General features: G+C 40.3%; 2 protein-coding genes and 1 long non-coding RNA gene across 4 annotated transcripts; all 3 read left to right on the top strand.

Moving 5' to 3' along the window:
• Positions 1-2,267: 2,267 nt before the first annotated feature.
• On the top strand, positions 2,268-4,173 carry LOC149620754 (uncharacterized). The gene is made up of 5 exons (XM_089854593.1): positions 2,268-2,295; positions 2,645-3,116; positions 3,322-3,443; positions 3,499-4,006; positions 4,098-4,173. Exons 1-5 carry the CDS (start codon positions 2,268-2,270, stop codon positions 4,171-4,173), a joined length of 1,206 nt encoding a protein of 401 aa, XP_089710719.1.
• A 629-nt stretch (positions 4,174-4,802) lies between these two features.
• Positions 4,803-6,044, top strand: LOC149620753 (uncharacterized). The gene has a single exon (XM_089854592.1). It carries the CDS (start codon positions 4,803-4,805, stop codon positions 6,042-6,044), a length of 1,242 nt encoding a protein of 413 aa, XP_089710718.1.
• A 5,538-nt stretch (positions 6,045-11,582) lies between these two features.
• Positions 11,583-15,903, top strand: LOC149620752 (uncharacterized). Of its 2 annotated transcripts, none has more exons than XR_016375159.1 (6): positions 11,583-11,782; positions 12,122-12,239; positions 12,294-12,373; positions 12,450-12,634; positions 12,713-12,812; positions 13,823-15,903. It is a non-coding gene; the product is annotated as an uncharacterized LOC149620752 (long non-coding RNA). The 2 variants fall into 2 exon arrangements; XR_016375160.1 differs by lacking the exon at positions 11,583-11,782 and adding an exon at positions 11,998-12,049.
• Positions 15,904-17,970: the final 2,067 nt, after the last annotated feature.

The following is a 17,970-nucleotide window of genomic DNA, read 5'->3' as shown; positions in this document are numbered from 1 at the left end:
AGAATGGTACTGCTTCCGAGGGTATTTGTTTCCGATGTTTCGGCCATCCTTCAGTGATGTATTCCCGTATAAGAGCTAATGTAGGGTCTAGGTCTGTGGCTGATTTGTATTTTTCTTGACTGGCTGTAGTTAGTGTTGTCACAGCATAGAGAGCAGTGTGTGGTCCATCCAACGAGTCCTTGTTTATTCCTTGATGTTGCTGAGGGGCCCGAGATAAAGTATCTGCCACATACAATTGACTCCCTGGTACGTAAATTAGAGTTGGATTGTACCGAAACAGACGTAGTAGAAGACGTTGTAGTCTCGGTGATAGCAGGTGAAGCGGTTTCTTGACAATTGATAGTAACGGACTATGATCAGTTTGAACCGTTACTTGGGTTCCAGCAATGTAGAAATCAAAGTGTTCACAAGCGTGGACTATGGCGAGCATCTCTTTCTCAATTTGAGCGTATCGCATTTGGGTGTCGATGAATGTTGTCGAGGTGTAAGCTATTGGTTGATGGTTTTGCATGAAGACGGCCCCGACACCAAATTGACTGGCGTCTGTTGAAATTACGTTAGGCTGTTTAGGGTCGTAGAACCTTAACACTGGTGCCGACGCTAAACGAGATTTAAGTGCGTCATAATGCTTTTGGTGTATTTCAGTCGATTCGAATATTATATCGCTTTTCAGAAGTTCTCTAAGAGGAGCCGTATGTTCTGCGTACGTTGGGATAAACCGGCATACAAAATTTACCATCCCCAGAAATCTTTGAAGAGTTTTCTTGTCAGGTGGGGCGGAAGGGAGCATATCGCTTCGACTTTCTTTGGGTCTACTTGGACACCTTCCTGCATTACAACGTGTCCCAGGTTCGTTATTCGTCCGACGGCTAATTGCATCTTCCGTGTGCTGAAACGCAGGCCGTGTTGCTTAGCCCGCTCCAGGACTTGTTGAAGTATTTGTAGATGCGACTTCATATCCGATGTAGCTATTAAGAAGTCATCAGTTTATATGTGTACATTTCGGAATTGATGTGCCGTGAATATTTCTCGCATTTGCTGTTGGAATATTTCCGTCGCAGTGACAATACCGTATGGGAGGCGTTTAAAACGATAACGTCCTTGTGGTGTGGCGAATGTACACAAACGGGAACTTGCTTCGGTTAAGGGAATTTGCCAGAAGGCGCTTTGCACATCGAGGACAGTAAATACCTTGCAACCTTGCAAATCAGCAAAGATTTCTTGAGTTGTTGGGAGCGGATATGGTTGGCGTTTGATAGCTCCGTTTAAATTCCGCGGGTCGAGACAGATTCGGACTTCTTGCTTTACAATTTCTCCAGGATATGTGGGTTTTCTCGTGGGTTTTGGAACCACGACGATGTTGTGTATCCATTCCGTTGGTTCATTGACTTGTGTTATTATGTCTTGTTCGAGCATCCGTGCAAGAGCTTCACTCGTGGCTTGACGATAAGCGTGTGGGATTTTATGACATGCGGACGTAATTGGAATTGCGTTTGGTTTAAGTTTGATGTCGTATTCCGCCGGAAGCTTCCCAATAGTGTCAAAGACCATATGATATTGATTGACGAGTTCCTGAGCAGTGGTGGGAGTTGGCGTCTTCAATGTGGCGTGAATCTGGGCTGTCTTGGCGGTGAAAGAGGGAGGCTGTGTTCCTAGTGGTGTTAGTGTTCGATGGATGAGACCAAGTTGCTGTGATGCCCGTGCTCCAAGTATCGGCGTACGGTCTTGTGAGGTAACGTAAAATGGGCATTCGAGTAAGCAAGCGTTTCCAGAAGTACTAGGGAGGTGAGTCACTCCGTCAATTGGTATGGAATGGCAAGAATACGACGAAACTGTGTATAGTGGTTATTTTAATGGTGGTTATTCGGGTAGAGCGTCGTACATTTTTCTCGTGATTATGTTAACCTGGGATCCAGTGTCCACCTTGAATTTGTGGCGAGTGTTGTAAATGTATAAGTCGTCGTATAATTCATCGTCGACGATGTCTGTTGGTCGGGAAGTTGTAGTATGGCACGAAAGATCATGTGAAAGAATCGAAGTCGGTTGGCAAAGAGGGCGTAGACTGATATGTGAAGTAAGTGCCGTCGTCGTCTTGGAAATCGTTGTAATATCCATCAGTATTGTCATTATCATGTGGTTGTACCTGATGCTGCCCATAATACCTCTGAATGGCGGGCAAGTCTGATGGATTAAAGTCTTGAGTTTGAAGTTGGAAGGCTGAGCGACAGGTTGCGGCCCAATGGGCCTTGGTGTGGCATTTAAGACACATGGTATCCCTTGCCGGGCAAGGGCGGCGTACGTGATGCGTACCACAGAATCTACATGATGATCCTTGTCGTTGATATCCTTCTTAGTTAGGTTTACGGGGTGGAGGCTGATATCCTTGATTCAGAGGTGGCGGTGGCGCCCAGAGGTCGTGGCAGTGCGGGTGTCTCGTGTTTACCGAAAGGGGCAGTACTTTCGGATTCCGGCCTTGCCTTGCTATTTCCCGTACCCGGTTATCCTTAGGCCGTTTGAAGGATCGCCACTGCCTTTCTCCGACAAACCTGTTTGGAAGAATCATTTGATATTCCTTTGCTTTCCGAACCATATTTATACCAGGGTAGGGTTGCCGGGTATTCCGTAACCTCGCGAATTTATTCAGCCATAGCTAACCCAAAGTGCGCCATAGTCGTACTTAATCGATCAGTTGATGTGTTACAGATCCACTCTTGTCCCGACCTCGTTTGCGTCGAAGTTCGCTACGGGAGTGCCACCTTACGAGTCTCCAGCGTCTATGCTTCACCAACATGCGACTACGATCAGTTCCTCGACAATCTAAACAGTTTCATTGATAGGCAGGGCGATACCACCATGCTCATAGCTGGCGATTTCAACGCTAAACATCCGTTATGGGGATCCCCATTAACCAATCATCGCGGCATCTTGACCTCTGACTTCGTTCATGGTCGGAACCTATACGTTCATAACATCCCGGAATTTGGACCCACTTTCGATGGCCGAGGAACGAGCTTCATCGATCTCACCATTTCATCATTAGATCTTGTCGACCGGGTTGTTGATTGGAAAATCATGACCGCTGACACTCTTTCTGATCATCGCTGTATCACATTTAAGTATACAAGTACTCCCACCAATTATACCCACAATACGGGTTACAATCTTTCCAACGTCGATTGGACTGATTTTTCTAATCCTGCCACTGATCTTCTGAACAGTCTACCCCTTCCGGCGCTGCTTACCACTTCTGATATTGACACTTTTGTTGCAAAATATACCTCTCTGATCTCCACCATATGTGTTACTAATCTTCGTCCAAAGTCCCAGACCACACAACATCGGTCTGTTCCATGGTGGTCTACCACCCTCCATCTACAGAGGCAAAGGGTCAATGCCCTTCGTAGGCGTTTTCAGCGCTGTTCCAACCCCGCATTACGGTCATCGTACAGAGAAGCCTATAAAAGAGATGCTGCATTATTTAAACTTAACATTAAACAGGCCAAATTGTTGTCGTGGCGCGCTCCTTTTGTGCTTCTGTTTCCGCTGCAAATCCGTTCACCATCCCATACAAAATTTCCATGCACCGACTTAAAGGCCCAACAACTCTATCCTCGGTCTGCCTTCCTTCTGGTGAGCTGACCACCACCATCGGTCAGACTCTATCTGTAATCCTTGACACGCTGTTCTCCCCCGACAATCCCGCCGATGACCTTCCGTACCATTCTATGGTGCGTGCCGATATAGAGACTCCACCTACCAGTGCCGACGACCTCGCTTTCACGGAAGCTGGGATTGCGGAAGTTATATCACTCATGCCGCCCAAAAAGGCTGCTGGACTCACGGCCATTCCCATGGAAGTTATGGTCGCGATTAATGGTCTTCGACCAGAGATCTTACATCGCCTCTCCAATTCTTGCTTGACGTTGGGATACTTCCCTACTGCTTGGAAGTCATCCCGCCTGATCCTCATCAATAAGCCTGGTCGTGACCCCACATGTCCTAGGTCGTATCGCCCAATCTGTCTCCTCGAAACACTCGGCAAAATTCTCGACAAACTACTCACAGAACGTGTCACCCACTATTTAGAATTTAACCAGCTCCTTGACCCCCGTCAATTCGGGTTTTGACAGGGAAAATCAACAGTTCATGCACTGTCTCGCGCTGATTCGTTAATACGGAATAACAAACAAGCAAAGCTCCATACGTCACTCATTTCCCTTGATATTGAGGGCGCGTTTGGCAATGTGTGGATACCTTCTATCCTACGTTCCCTCAAACGCAAATCATGTCCTCGCAATCTCTACATGCTGATCAACAGTTTTCTCTCTGACAGAACTGCCATCTACTCGACTCCGAATTTCGCAATTACTAAACCGATAGCCCGAGGCGTCCCACAGGGTTCCTGTATTGGTCCCACATTGTGGAACGTTGTTTGCGACACTTTGTTCCAAACGCCTTACATCCCTCAAACCGACATGCAGGGCTTCGCCGACGATATCAACTGCATCGTCTGGGACCCTTCTCGCAGTGTTTGTGAACGTCAAGGAAACACACTATTGGCCTCCGTTTATCAATGGTGCATCAAAAATAAACTCAGCTGTAGTCCCTCCAAGTCCAAAGCCATCACGTTCTTTCGCAGTGGATCGAAAGAACCTGATCGTCCCCCAACTTATAAGATGGGAAATACCAACATTCCTAACACCAAAGAGCTCCGTCTCCTAGGTGTTACCATTGACCAGGGATTGACCTACCTTCCCCATTTACATGAAATATACTCCAAGGTGTCCGTCTCTCTCCAATAAATGGCCGCCCTAGCCCGTAAGACCTGGGGAGTTCAAGGCCTTGCTCTAAAATCCCTGTATAAAAAGGGTCTGGAGCGCATGATTTTATATGCTTGTGGTGTTTGGTTTCCAGCAACCAAAAACTCAGCAATAGTCCGTCGTCTAACCACCATTCAACGCGCTTGCCTTCAACGCATGGCGCTTTCTTATCGTACGACATCCACGGCCGCTCTGCAAGTCCTTACCGGTATCCTACCTCTTCATCTTGTAGCTAGCGAAGAAGCCGCGGTTTTTCGCAGTTACAACCTGAAAGAAAATACAATGCACGTTACAACACCCCTAACCAGTCACACTTACCTTTCCGAAGTCCCCAAGTTTGCTGCTCATCCTGCAAAACGAATATTGATTCCATGTCGGGCTTACGACCCCAGTGGGCTTGGTCTTGAAATTTATACAGACGGCTCCCGCTTCGATGACGGTGTCGGTTGCGCGTTCGTGGTTTTCCACGATTTTCGTACCCTCGTCTGTCGGCGCTTCACCCTGAACAACGAATGCACAATATACATCGCAGAACTCGTTGCGATTCACCAATCCCTCCGATGGATTGTCGAAAATCACATAACCGAATCAGTCCACATCTACACCGATAGTCTTTCTGCAATAACCGCCCTTCGTAACCGCTCTAACACGACCGACTTGGTCCCGTCCATTAAGTCTACACTAAACAATTTGCCCTTAGTCCGCCTATCGTGGATTAAGGCCCATGCTGGAAATCACGGCAACGAACTTGCTGATCAATCAGCTAAAGAAACTGCCCATGGCACTGCCTTTCCTCAAATATATATAGCGCCATCCCGTCACTATTTAAAGACTTACCTGCACAAAATTTCGACCAATGCATGGCAAAATTTGTGGGAAACTGGTATCACTGGTCTACTCACGCACGAATTCTACCCACGTCCCTCTACTGATGGTCCTGGCGCGGACTACTACCTGACGCAAATTCTTACCGGGCACGGAAAATTCCCGCAATATCTTCACGATCTCGGTCATCACCCCAACCCGTTTTGCGGGTGCGGAGCTGTTATCGCCGACGCCAGGCACTACATTCTGCAATGTCCCCTCACAGAAGGCATCTTGAATCGCTCTACTTTTGACGGAACTATTCAAAAAGTTCTAACTAATGGGAACATGCTTCAACATCTGCGGAAGCTAATGCATTTTATTGACACCAACTTCGATTTGCTGTCACTCACCCCTTAAATTTTCCGCTGCCTTACCAATCATCTAAGGGCCGCCACTACTATCAATTTTCATCCTCGAGACATTATCGATCGTTTACATTATTTATTTATTTATTTATTTACTTCTATATACATGCATCTTTCTTTATTTACAAAAAAAAAATATATAGGGTCCCACGCTGTTAAAGGGTGTGCATAAGGCACCTTTTCTTATCCGCTCAAACACTAAACAAAACAAAACTCTGTTATGTATTACCCAATACGGTGCAGAGTATAATCATAAACCAATGATATCCTTGATTTTGATATCGTTGAGAGAATGGCAGAGGTCGAGTGGATCGAGTTTGAAAGGAGTGGGTTCTTTGGTGTGGGTTATTTGCTGTTCTGCGCTGATTGATAGCATCGACTGATGTTGTTTCGGAAAGCGTTGTTTTGGATGCTTGAGAGTTGGCGATTTCGTAAGCTTTGCATGTAAGGACAGCCATGTCGAGGTCTAGCGTGTTACCCTTGTTGAGAAGTTGCTTCCATAATTCTTCGTCGTTAATTCCTGCTACTATCATGGTACGTAGTAGAGGTTTCTGTAAGTCCTTGAGCTCACAGGCTTGTGCTTTAGTCTTGAGGTCCGTTTAGAAGTCGTCGAATGTCTGGTGAGGGGCTTGCCTGGCCGTTATAAAAGCGTACTGATGAAAGATGTCAGTCTTTTTAGGAGCATAGTACTTGTTAAATGCTGCCAAAATGATGTCCAGAGTTCGATCCTCGATCGCTTCTGTTATGTCTAACGTCTTATAGATTCGCCTGCCTGCTGCTCCCAGTATATGTAAAAACGTGGCTACTTGCATTTTATTCGATTCCATTTTTAGTTTGGCGGCTTCGGTGAAGTATTCAAATTCTTCCTTATATATCTTCCATGCCGACGCTGGATCTGTGCCAGGTTCAAAAGCTTTGGGACTTGTGATAGATGCCATCGCGAAGAAATGTCTGGTGCGAACTAATTAATTATTGCTACGTTATTAAACCCGACTCTATCAACATGTTACGTTTTACAAAAGAGACTTATTAAAGTTAACAAGTTGGGAAAACCAAAATATTACCTCTCCGAGTCAAGTGGTCTACTACTACAAACTTATTAAACCTAGATATGGAATTATTTCTCTTTTTCGAAGTAAAAATTTACGAAATATTGAAGCAGTATTCCAAGCATAGCGAATATACAGTAAAGCAGACGCCATTTTACATCCAATAAGGATAAATCTTGGACACATGGAAATCAGTCAATGGCAAAAAGAACTGGAAATGAAGTCTACGCTTCAGCTGTTTACAATATATTCTGACAGCTACATTCACAACTGGTTAGCAGTGTAAACAATACCGTCTCGTCTCACCTCAACAATATTCTTAGTTTGCCAACATGAGTGTCAACGTTAAATAATACCAAAGCTAAATTGTAGCTAGCCGCACTGATAGTCTATGCGCACCATAAAGAGAATAAAAACTCTGTAGCTTAGCCCTACTAATCTAATTGCCACCATGATCTTTTCTTCTATTATAAAATCTTAACCTGATTTTTTAAGAGTGTATTTAACTTTCGGCTCACTCTGAACCGTTGATGAAGAGACCTTCATTTCAGGCACGAAACTCAAAACCCAAAGTTTACTTCACCTCAGGCCTCAATAATTTACTCCTTTTTTCACTAAGCCTATTGCGGGTAATACTAGATATACCCGCCGGAGTTTAGATCTTAGCTTTCTTCATGAAATCACTAAACCAAGGATTATTCTATATACAGATGTAGTATAGCTTAAGTAATATGTAAACTGCTATTTCAAATAATAATATTAAAAAAGTCTTTGGAATATCAAAATAAAACAGAGCTTTAAAGCTACAAAAGTACTCAATGCATCATAATTACGAAAAATATTTCCACATATTCACTTTATATTAAGGATAAAGGGAATATTATGGTTCTGTAGGATTTCTTTACACATCAAAACAAAGCGAACTTCTAACGCAGCGCACTAGTGTAACAACGGACGGACACACACAGACAAAAACATAGACTGCTTTTTAACGCTTTCCGTATTAATTTTGAATTGAGAAACAAGATTATCTTAAATATTAAAATAAATATAATTAATATTTAATATTTTCTTCGTTAGTTATTCGCCTTATTGAACGTTACATCGTTTAAAAAAAGAACAATTAAACATTCTTGAGAGACTTGACTAATATTGGCGTTTGAAATGAAGCATACGCCGGTTGCTTCGCCTTACTCAAATAAGTAGTATATAAGGGTTTCGAATCGCAGCTATGGATAAGAACATCGCAATTGCGTGAACCTTGGCGGAAGACCCCGTCAATGGAAGGCTAGACGTTTCTCGTAAACCTAGCCGATCGCCGCGTATGTCTTAACCTTAAGGATGATGGTGGTGTTAGGCCAGGTGTACAGACTGGTGTCCATGTGGGATGGACAAAAGCAAAAACCAAAAGATGGTGGTGTTAGAAGCCAGGTGTACAGACTGGTGTCCATGAGGGATGGACAAAAACAAAGACCAGAAAATGGTGGTGTTAGAAGCCAGTAAGTACAGACTGGTGTCCATGTGGGATGGACAAAGACCAGAGGCTTGTGGTGTTAGACAGGCAATGAAGTGGAATTCAATTAACGGGAACTGTAAATTCGGTCCGGAAATTGAAAATACCTTTGCTCCGATTTGCAAGCTGCGAACGCGGTCACGTGGGTGTAACAACAGACTGACAGACAGACACGTCGAAATTAGAACCTCTCCGTGACATACGTCACTCGGAGAGGTAAAAAGCATTTTACTAGGCATTCTGTTAATCAGCTCGCGATCCGATAACTAGTGCCGCGTCGGTGGTTAGTTCGGTCTCTTTATATCTCATATAAAGAAGTTACTTTTTACCTCTCCGAGTGACGTATGTCACGGAGAGGTATTACACCGGCCGTGTATGTGTGTCTGTCTGTGTGTCTGTCTGTGTGTCTGTGTGTCTGTCAGACCCCACGTGACCGCGTTCGCAGTTTGCGTATTGGAGCAAACAAATACCCGATTTCCGGAACGCGTTCGCGGTTCACGGAAATTTGGCCATTCATCTACCAACACAAGTCTTTACTAACTGGCTTCTAAGGACCACAATCTGCTAGTCTTTGTCCATCCCACATGGACACTAGTCTGTACTTGCTAGCTTCTAAGCACCACCATCTTCTGTTCTTCGTCAATTTCACCTTGACACCAGGTTCTATGCACCACCATCTTCTGTTCTTCGTCAATTCCACATTGACACCAGCTTCAATGCACCACCATCTTCAGGTCTTTTGTCCATTCCACATGGACGCCAGTCAGTACATTCTGGCTTCTTTTCCTCCGTCATCGTTTGTTTCCAAGATATACGCGGCGATCGGCTAGGGTTACGAGAAACGTCTAGCCTCCCAATGGCAGGGCTTCCACCATCGGTTCACGCAAATGCGCTTTTATCTATTATTTGGTTTTAAGATATACGCGGCGATCGGCTAGGGTTACGAGAAACGTCTAGCCTCCCAATGGCAGGGCTTCCACCAAAGGTTCACGCGAATGCGTTTTTATCTATTATTATAATGGAAACGAAACGTATATATACCCCAAAATTTGAAAAAAGCGGGCAAGAGGGGTACCCTTCACTTTAAACGTCAATATTAGCAAAGTTTCGAAAGATAATAGGAACAACTTCATTTTAAACGATTTAACTATTTTTAAAGTTATTTACTGGCGATTAAAATAATTAAAAATAATTATATTTATTTAAATATTAAAGATAAACCCAAGTACCGAAGTCGTTAAATCATTGCCTCCTATATCTATCAAGGCCCGTGCATTGCGTTATATTTCGTACATTGTCTCTTATATCTTTTTAGGCCCGTGCATTGCGTTATATTTCCTACATTGCCTCCTGTATCTATCTAGGCCCGTGCATTGCGATATATTTTTGAGAACAACAACCAAAATGGGAAGCTCCTCTCAGAACCATAATAATTTGTTTTCTCTGTTATATGAAATGAAAATAAGGATAATATTTTCGGCAATTCGATTTGAATGGCTCTTTCTGATGTATCATTCTCTCAGCACTGTTCATAATGGACAGGAACTTAGAGATTCGAGACACTTGGAATTACGATAGTGTTTCAAATCCTCTGTAATGAGGGCTTAACGACTTGGAGTGACTGGAAAGATAGATACACATCCTATTTTTAAGTTGTACCATGCGTACCACAATGTTGCCAGGCGTTTATTGAAGGATGCTTGGGTACTTGGTACAGACTGTTACGTCTACCAAGTTTCCTAGCATCCAAGAATAAATAGGATTCATAGAAGCCAGTGTTATGGGCTGGTCATGGGTCAAGTCGTTAAATATATCGACGCAGTTAAATAGCTGATGGCATTATTTTATCCACTTTCTCATTGCGTTTCGAGTGGAAGTTCAACTTTGGCACGGACGACAGATGGCGCTCTTAACCTTCTACCCCCAAAAATCGCAGTTGTCTGCTCGTTTTCCCCTTCCGCGTTTTTTCGTTATAAACTTATGATTTAACGAACTGTTAAGATAAAATTTCATATTTCCTTAGACAGATAAGCTTCTACTCCTTTCATCTTACTCCCAGTTAGATTTAACCTTGTTAAAACATAATCAGATGAATTTGAGTTATAATGTCTAGGAGTGATAGAGACATTTTTACCGATGTCTAGAGATGTTAAGCTTAAGCGAAATTGTTTTACGTTTGAATAAAAATACCGCTTCCAGTAGTGGGTTTATAGTACTCCTTGTTTGTGTAAGATTAGTGTAGCTGTAGAGCGTTGTTGCTGTTTAGTTTATACGCCCCCTAGGCCTATTTGTGAAAGACCTTTTTTTACGCACTTTTATCATTCTTTATTTGAAAAAAGTGTTGGCAATGTATATTTTTTAAATATGACGGAATTGCTGTTGGTATGATAGCGCCCTATTCGCGAAAAAAACCTTTTTTAAACAGTTGATTCATTCTTTGATAGAATTTCGAAGGAAGAAGTTAAGTGTTAAATTTGCTCGATTAATTTTGTTCGGCAAATAATATAATTAAGCCTTACGTATTACTGAAGGAGATTGATTTTGCCAACCTGTGTGAGTATTTAAGGAGATTGATTTTGCCAACCTTTGTGAGTATTTAACTGATTTAACCCTTCCGTAATGTTAAACAAAAAGTCATACCTTTTAGGGTTAGCGTCCCATAGAAAAAGCATTAAAAAAATTTCGGTTTTTTAAGGAAATTGAGACAGGCCATACGGAAAACTATAGCGAAGTTAGTTTTAGGAATGCTTCTAAATTAACAAGCATTTCTTAAATGAGAAACTTACCTGTTTCGATTTTTAATTAATGAATTCTAATTTTTGTAATTTAACTAATTAAGATAGTACGTCAAAAATTTACTTTTGGGTCAGAAGTCAGCCTAACCTCCTAGCGCGTTTAAACTTATTTCCCCATTTTCGTTCTCATTGATAACTAGAACGGCCTAGCTTTTTGCGTACTAACAAGTTACGTTGATAAATTTCAAACGTTTGCTTTTATGTGGAAAATTCCTAATTTCATAACAGACGACAGTAAGGCAACTAAAATTAATTACTTTGGTATTTCATCCGAGCTTGAACACCTTTATTTGGATTTGCTAATTATCTATAACACCCTTAAGAACAAATACTTTGTTATCAGGTCGAATTTTCATCTAAAAAATTAATTCAGGTAAATAATTACAGTTAATAGAGGTTTTTATATCTTTTGAAGTAAGTTTTTCGACGTTCTTTACGGCCAAGGCTTAGGTTGTATTTTAGTTAGTCTATGAAATTATAGTCTTTATAATGTCTGTCCTCTTCAAAGATTATTAAAACGGCTTATTTCCAGCTCTCATTAGTTTTGGAATTCTTTATATAGTCTGCTCCGTTTTATGCTAGAAACATTTCCTAACCAGGCTAACCCCAGGTTTTTTTTTTACTGCATTTACCATTTGAAGTAAAAAATGGCATATTTATTCAAATTATTAAGGTGTTGAAATAAAAATAGTGCTTTTCACCCTTTGAAAAGATCGAGAACTTCAAAATACTACTGGAAATGACAAAAAGTTCAATGTGTTTTCCTTACGGCAGTTTTAAGAGTCGTCGTGTTTACGTTTAGCGCAGTTAATTCAACATTCTCATTTGAGGTATACAAGGTTTCATTATTTGTTAATCTCACTAAAATGCTACTAATTGTGAAGGTATGTGATATAATTCCTGAAACTCAACCAACGTAGAGGACCAGATTATTCGTTAAAACAATTTCTATACTATTGAACCAGTCAGTATGTTACGTTAATCATTTTAAAAATTATTTGTTACCAACAGTGGATTTTGTTAATTCATAAATATAACAGTGGTGCTGGTTAATCCAGGAGGACAGTGTCGTTATGTAATTTAATTAGTCAAATAATTTCCATGTTTACATTTGCGCTGATTTTTCAAACGTAACCACGTCAGCAACGGAGGGTTACGTTGTTCGTTATCTCCACAGTTCACATTGCCGTTTGTTTATTTGACTAAATTGCTATGAATTGTTTAGGTATTTAATTTAATTACTGGTATTCAAGTCAAAGTTGCCAAACTATAGAATCACATCATTCATTAACATATGTTATAGATGATCTTTATGTTACCAAAAATATAGCACGGGGTGTGATAAAAATAGAACGCAATGTGTTGGCAAGAATGAAAAAACTCTTCTGAACTTTACTATAAAGGTAATTTGAAACTCATTTTATAAGCTAAATCAACACTGCCAAACCTCAATCCTTCATAAATTTAAACTTAATTAAGTATAATTAGCGTGAATTTAAAGATGAAATGTACATATTTTGGATGAGAACTCGAGTAACTTAAGATTTAAACTGGACAAGCTGTTGGTATAGCCCCATGTTTTCTATTTCACACTTAAGTTAATTTAAATTATCTTTAAAGTACATTAATAGGCGCGAAATTCAAAAGTTTTGGGTAAAATAATGACTGGCAAAAATGTTAAACTTCACTAAACGTTGCAATTAGGGTAAAAAATTCCAATAAATTATACTTTTAAGCTTAATCCACTCTCCCGAACCGCACTCAAATTAAGATTAAAACATCACAAGTTTTTCGCACAGCCACAGATGTTTCCTATTTCACTTTCAAATTAATTTAATTCATCATTAAAATACATATTTTAGGGTAATTGCAATTAAAGTTAATATTTTATCGAAACTTGTATCCACACTAGATAAACCGTTAAATTAAACTTAATCAAGTATAATTAATGTGAAATTAACCCAAAACACGAATTTTTTTGGGAAATTCATGGATACCTTATAAATAAACTAACAAATTATAATTAAAACTACACTTATCTTTCACTCAGCCTCCATTTTCCTGTTTGATTCTTACACGTAAATAAATTGTCATTTAAAAGCATTTTTCCCATATTGAAAAGAGAGCCATTGAAAAGGAGCGAAACTTAAAAGTTTGAGCGGGATGTTACAGTATTCGTGCCTTTTTAACAGGAGTATTGTTACAATTTTAACACTACCAGACTTAGAAATAGCACACGTCCACTGGTCCAAAACCAGTTTATTAATTGCTTGGACCAGTTTTTTAATTGAAAAAATTAATAATTAAGTTTTTTGATGGGAATTGAGGCGGGACCAGTTTAAAAATTCAAGCTTTCTTCCAATTTCTACTCTTAACTTTTCTCTTTCAAACACAATAAACCGTATCACTCTAGAGTTTAGACCCAAAGTGGTACCAGGTTTTGGTAGTGGTATTAAGTTAGATTTAAAACTACGCGGCAGTCGGCAGTCTCGGCACGATTGGAATTTTGAAGTCTCGCAGAGTCAATTTAGTCAAACCTGTCATTTATGGTCAAACTACCTTGAACCTTCTCGCAAGTGGCTAGCGCCTATATATATCAACAAAAAAACTTTACAATGGGACCAGTAGAAAGAATATTATGGTAAGAGTCACTGGTCCTAAGGACCAGTTTATTTTTTATAGACGTTAGGGGTCACTAATCCTGAGGACCAGTTTATAAGACCACGTATTTCTAAGCCTTAACAATACAGACCTTGTATTTCTAATGGGACCAGCAATACCGCAACACTGAGCCGAAAAACCAGGATGGTAATTGGTTGGGCCTATCGGGAGAGGACATTGAAGCACCAAAAACATACCGCGGTGTCACGTGTCGAAAGTCAAAGCAACCTATAAACCCCATGACCCGCTCAATCTGGCAATCTTTGAAAACTTTGAGGTACTTCCGGTCCCTTTTGATATACAGGGTCTTCAGTGTAGCAGCTAAGTAGTAGAATTATAGTAGTTAGTTTCGTTTCCTAGCAAAATGCCAACCTATTCAAACCAGGACAAATTGGACATGATGTTTATTTTGGGTGAAGGTCGCAGTAACGTTCAACTAAAGGCAGTGCTTTATGCCGAACTGTTTCCACACCGACAACATCCGGTGCGAAGCACCTTTGCCGACATTGGCGAGCACCTTCGTGATTTCGGTAGTGCAAGATCGTGAATGTAGAAGAGACTGTATAGTCTGTAATGAGGATAGAGATTTTGACATCGTAGCACGTTTTGAAGCCAATTCATGCTAATAAGTAATAATAGAGCGGTGGAACAAGAAGTTGCACTAAGCCTTTCTACTGTTTGTGCCAGTTTACAATGGCATCACTACCGCCATTATCATACCCCTTACATCATGCCTTAACGGACGAGGATTACCTAAGACGGCAATACCATTAGTCTTACCAGGCGTCATGAGTTTACTGCTTGCAAATGTATTGCAAGACATGGACAGTCGTCTGCCTCAACCACAATGGTAGAAACGTCGAATATTTTCGTTGATGTGTTTACCAAACAGTTAAGAAGTTTTAATTTGAGGCCCACGTTCTAAGACCAATCGTAGGACTGTGCTTTAAAATATTTTGTTGTGTTCAGGCATATTCTCCAGTATTCTTTTTGTAACTTGTCACTAGCATATAATAATCATGAATTCCAGACATTTATTTACACGCTGTATAATTTAGTATGACATCAGCCGTTGGCAGTATTGGGGGTTGTACATAAAGGAAGGTGTTGGTCTGATCTCGACCACACTGTATATGTATAGAGTGTACGAAACAAATAAACATTTTTATTCTATATTTTAAATATTGTAATTTTTAAACTTTATCTTAAATAAAGTACAAATTATATGCTTATCGAAATCTATGTTTTTTATATAAGTTAAATGTAATTAACGATACATAAGTTCTTCTTTCAACCCAAAATGTATGACGGTAGAGCTAACATAATTATTCAAAATTTAATTACATTAAGACTGAAGTGACAGATATTATAAAAAAACGTCTTGGTTTGGACCAAGGCCGAAAAAACAAACGATATGTGTGAGGTTTATCAATTGGCTGAAGTTTCAGATATTGCAATTTTTTTTAGTTATTTTTATCCATTTAATCCTTAAAAAATATTAAATTCAATCAACTGATTTTACTGTTAATCGATCTATTCCCTCTAAATTAATTGAAAAAATTACATATCTACGCTTTTTCAAGAACAATTACATTTTCCGAAAACATTTTATCATGAAATTAACTATTTTGAAGGGATTTCGTGTAAGCACCTTGACGGACATAGATTTAATTGTTGCTGGCTTGACAAATTTTCAAATTTGCACCCAAAAAAGTTTAAATCTGTAAGTTGCTAAGAAGACTGATGTTCAAAAAAACATGATAATTTAAATTTATTTTGTTCAGACTAGTTAATAAACTAAATAACTAATGTCGTCTATTTAAGACAAAGCAACATCGTTTATCCTGTGTGGTTTCATTTAGTAGGTAGCTATCTGTAACACTGGACAAATATGATATCGGTATATAACCAAAGGTAAGGGTAAAGATTGCATAAAAAGAAATACGTTTCAGTTCCAAAGGCTTGTTATATTCATCTCCATTCATTACCAGTTAAACGAAGAAGGTCACACTTAACTTAACCCCCCCCCCCTTCCTCCATTTCCCCAATATATAAAATTTTACAATCACCAGTTGTTCCAGTGTTTTGGGTTATCTGAGCCGACGCAATACACCCAGCAAATATTACCATATAGGTCGAAACCTTTTCACGTGACATTAGTGAACGGTATATGACTCTCCGGACTTGCCCGCCAACCTTAATAACCTAAAACTATAAAACGTTCGTGTACAAGAATGATTATTGTTGTGGCTTGACACTCGCTAGCGCCTGAAGGACCGATCACTCAGTCCAATCGGTGTACATTTGTAAGAGAGTAGACCATTTTAGAAATTACATACAGAGAATTAAAACACAGGTGTGATGCCGCCATTAAGGTCCTCTCTCTCGCCTAGAAGCACCGCTATAGGCAGTGAAAGTTGACTAGCCTCCTGCCTGCAGTCAACTTTGTTACCGTCTGGCGGTGACCCTTGGTGCGAGGGAGAATACCCAATGGTGGCCTCGCCACTGTGTTTTCCGAAATGGTATTTACGCGTGCTAAAATGATTATGCGTAATACGTTACCGGTGTACAAGTAACGCCAACAATGTAGAAAGGGGTGGTGACGTTTCAAATTCTAAAGTACGAAAAGGGAAATTGCAGTGCAACCTTTACTTCATAGTCACGACATTGGAAATGTAGCATTTCGATATACGAAATTAAATGTATGAATTCGTGCAACACCCTGCTTTGGAATCCACTTTTAAAAATTTTCATTTTCCTTTCGAATTATGTCAAAGTTCGCTTGGTCTTTTTATACAGAGTATTTCAAATATTCATTATTGATCCCTCAGCACGTACTTCCTTCAAAATAATTAATTTCATGATAAAATGTTTTCGGAAAATGTAATTGTTCTTGAAAAAGCGTAGATATGTAATTTTTTCAATTAATTTAGAGGGACTAGATCGATTAACAGTAAAATCAGTTGATTGAATTTAATATTTTTTAAGGATTAAATGGATAAAAATAACTAAAAAAAATTGCAATATCTGAAACTTCAGCCAATTGATAAACCTCACACATATCGTTTGTTTTTTCGGCCTTGGTCCAAACCAAGACGTTTTTTTATAATAAACTATGTTTTTACCTTTTTATCGAAGCATGTTTATTTTTATTCAGTCGCGAGTGCGCTAACATTTCAGAAGTGGGATTAAAGTAAACCCAAACGCCTAAACGTCACGAAAATAACCCGGGAACGAATGAAATATCTAAAAATGAGAAACAGTCGGCGGTACTTTTTGTGAGCTACATATCAACCTGGCAACATCGGTTTAAACAACAAGAAGAGTCTTTAATGAAGAAAAGGGATTCGGCGGACGGATTAAGAACCAGTGCAAGATTGGCGGAGAAGAATAAGTTTCGTATCACTGCCGTGAGTATGGCAACGTTTAAGTCTGTACGCAGTAAGAACAATCTTAGTGAATTTCGCCAAGTTAAGAAGGTTAACTATTCGAACGCAAACGTAAAAGACTCTGTCACGAACCCTAAGCTAGTTCAATTGGATATAGCCGATTCCCAGTCAAGTTTAAGCCTACACGATTTGCCCAACGATAACGAGTTCGTCCACCACTCGACAAGGGCAATGGCTCAAGGTTCACCACCAACTGGAATCGTTGCAATGGCGGATTTCGAGAAAGCCATGCAAGTAGCCGTCAGCACCGCAGTACAACAAGCATTAGCAGCAGTCATGAATATTGAACAAAACCAAGTCCCAATTGCGCAAACAGTAACCCCTCTACTACAACCATGGAATGAAACAAACCAGCTGATTCCAATATTTGATCCGGAAATGGCTCCGCAACAGTCCATGGAGACGTGGCTGGCCAAGGTAGACGAGATTGCAAACGCATATTCCTGGTCGG

The sequence above is a fragment of the Phalangium opilio genome, unplaced genomic scaffold (assembly GCF_054372755.1).
Source record: "Phalangium opilio isolate 3A_F unplaced genomic scaffold, DU_Popi_V2 ptg000209l_1, whole genome shotgun sequence".
In the NCBI taxonomy this organism is placed as follows: domain Eukaryota; kingdom Metazoa; phylum Arthropoda; class Arachnida; order Opiliones; family Phalangiidae; genus Phalangium; species Phalangium opilio.
This window is presented reverse-complemented; position numbering and strand designations above follow the sequence as displayed.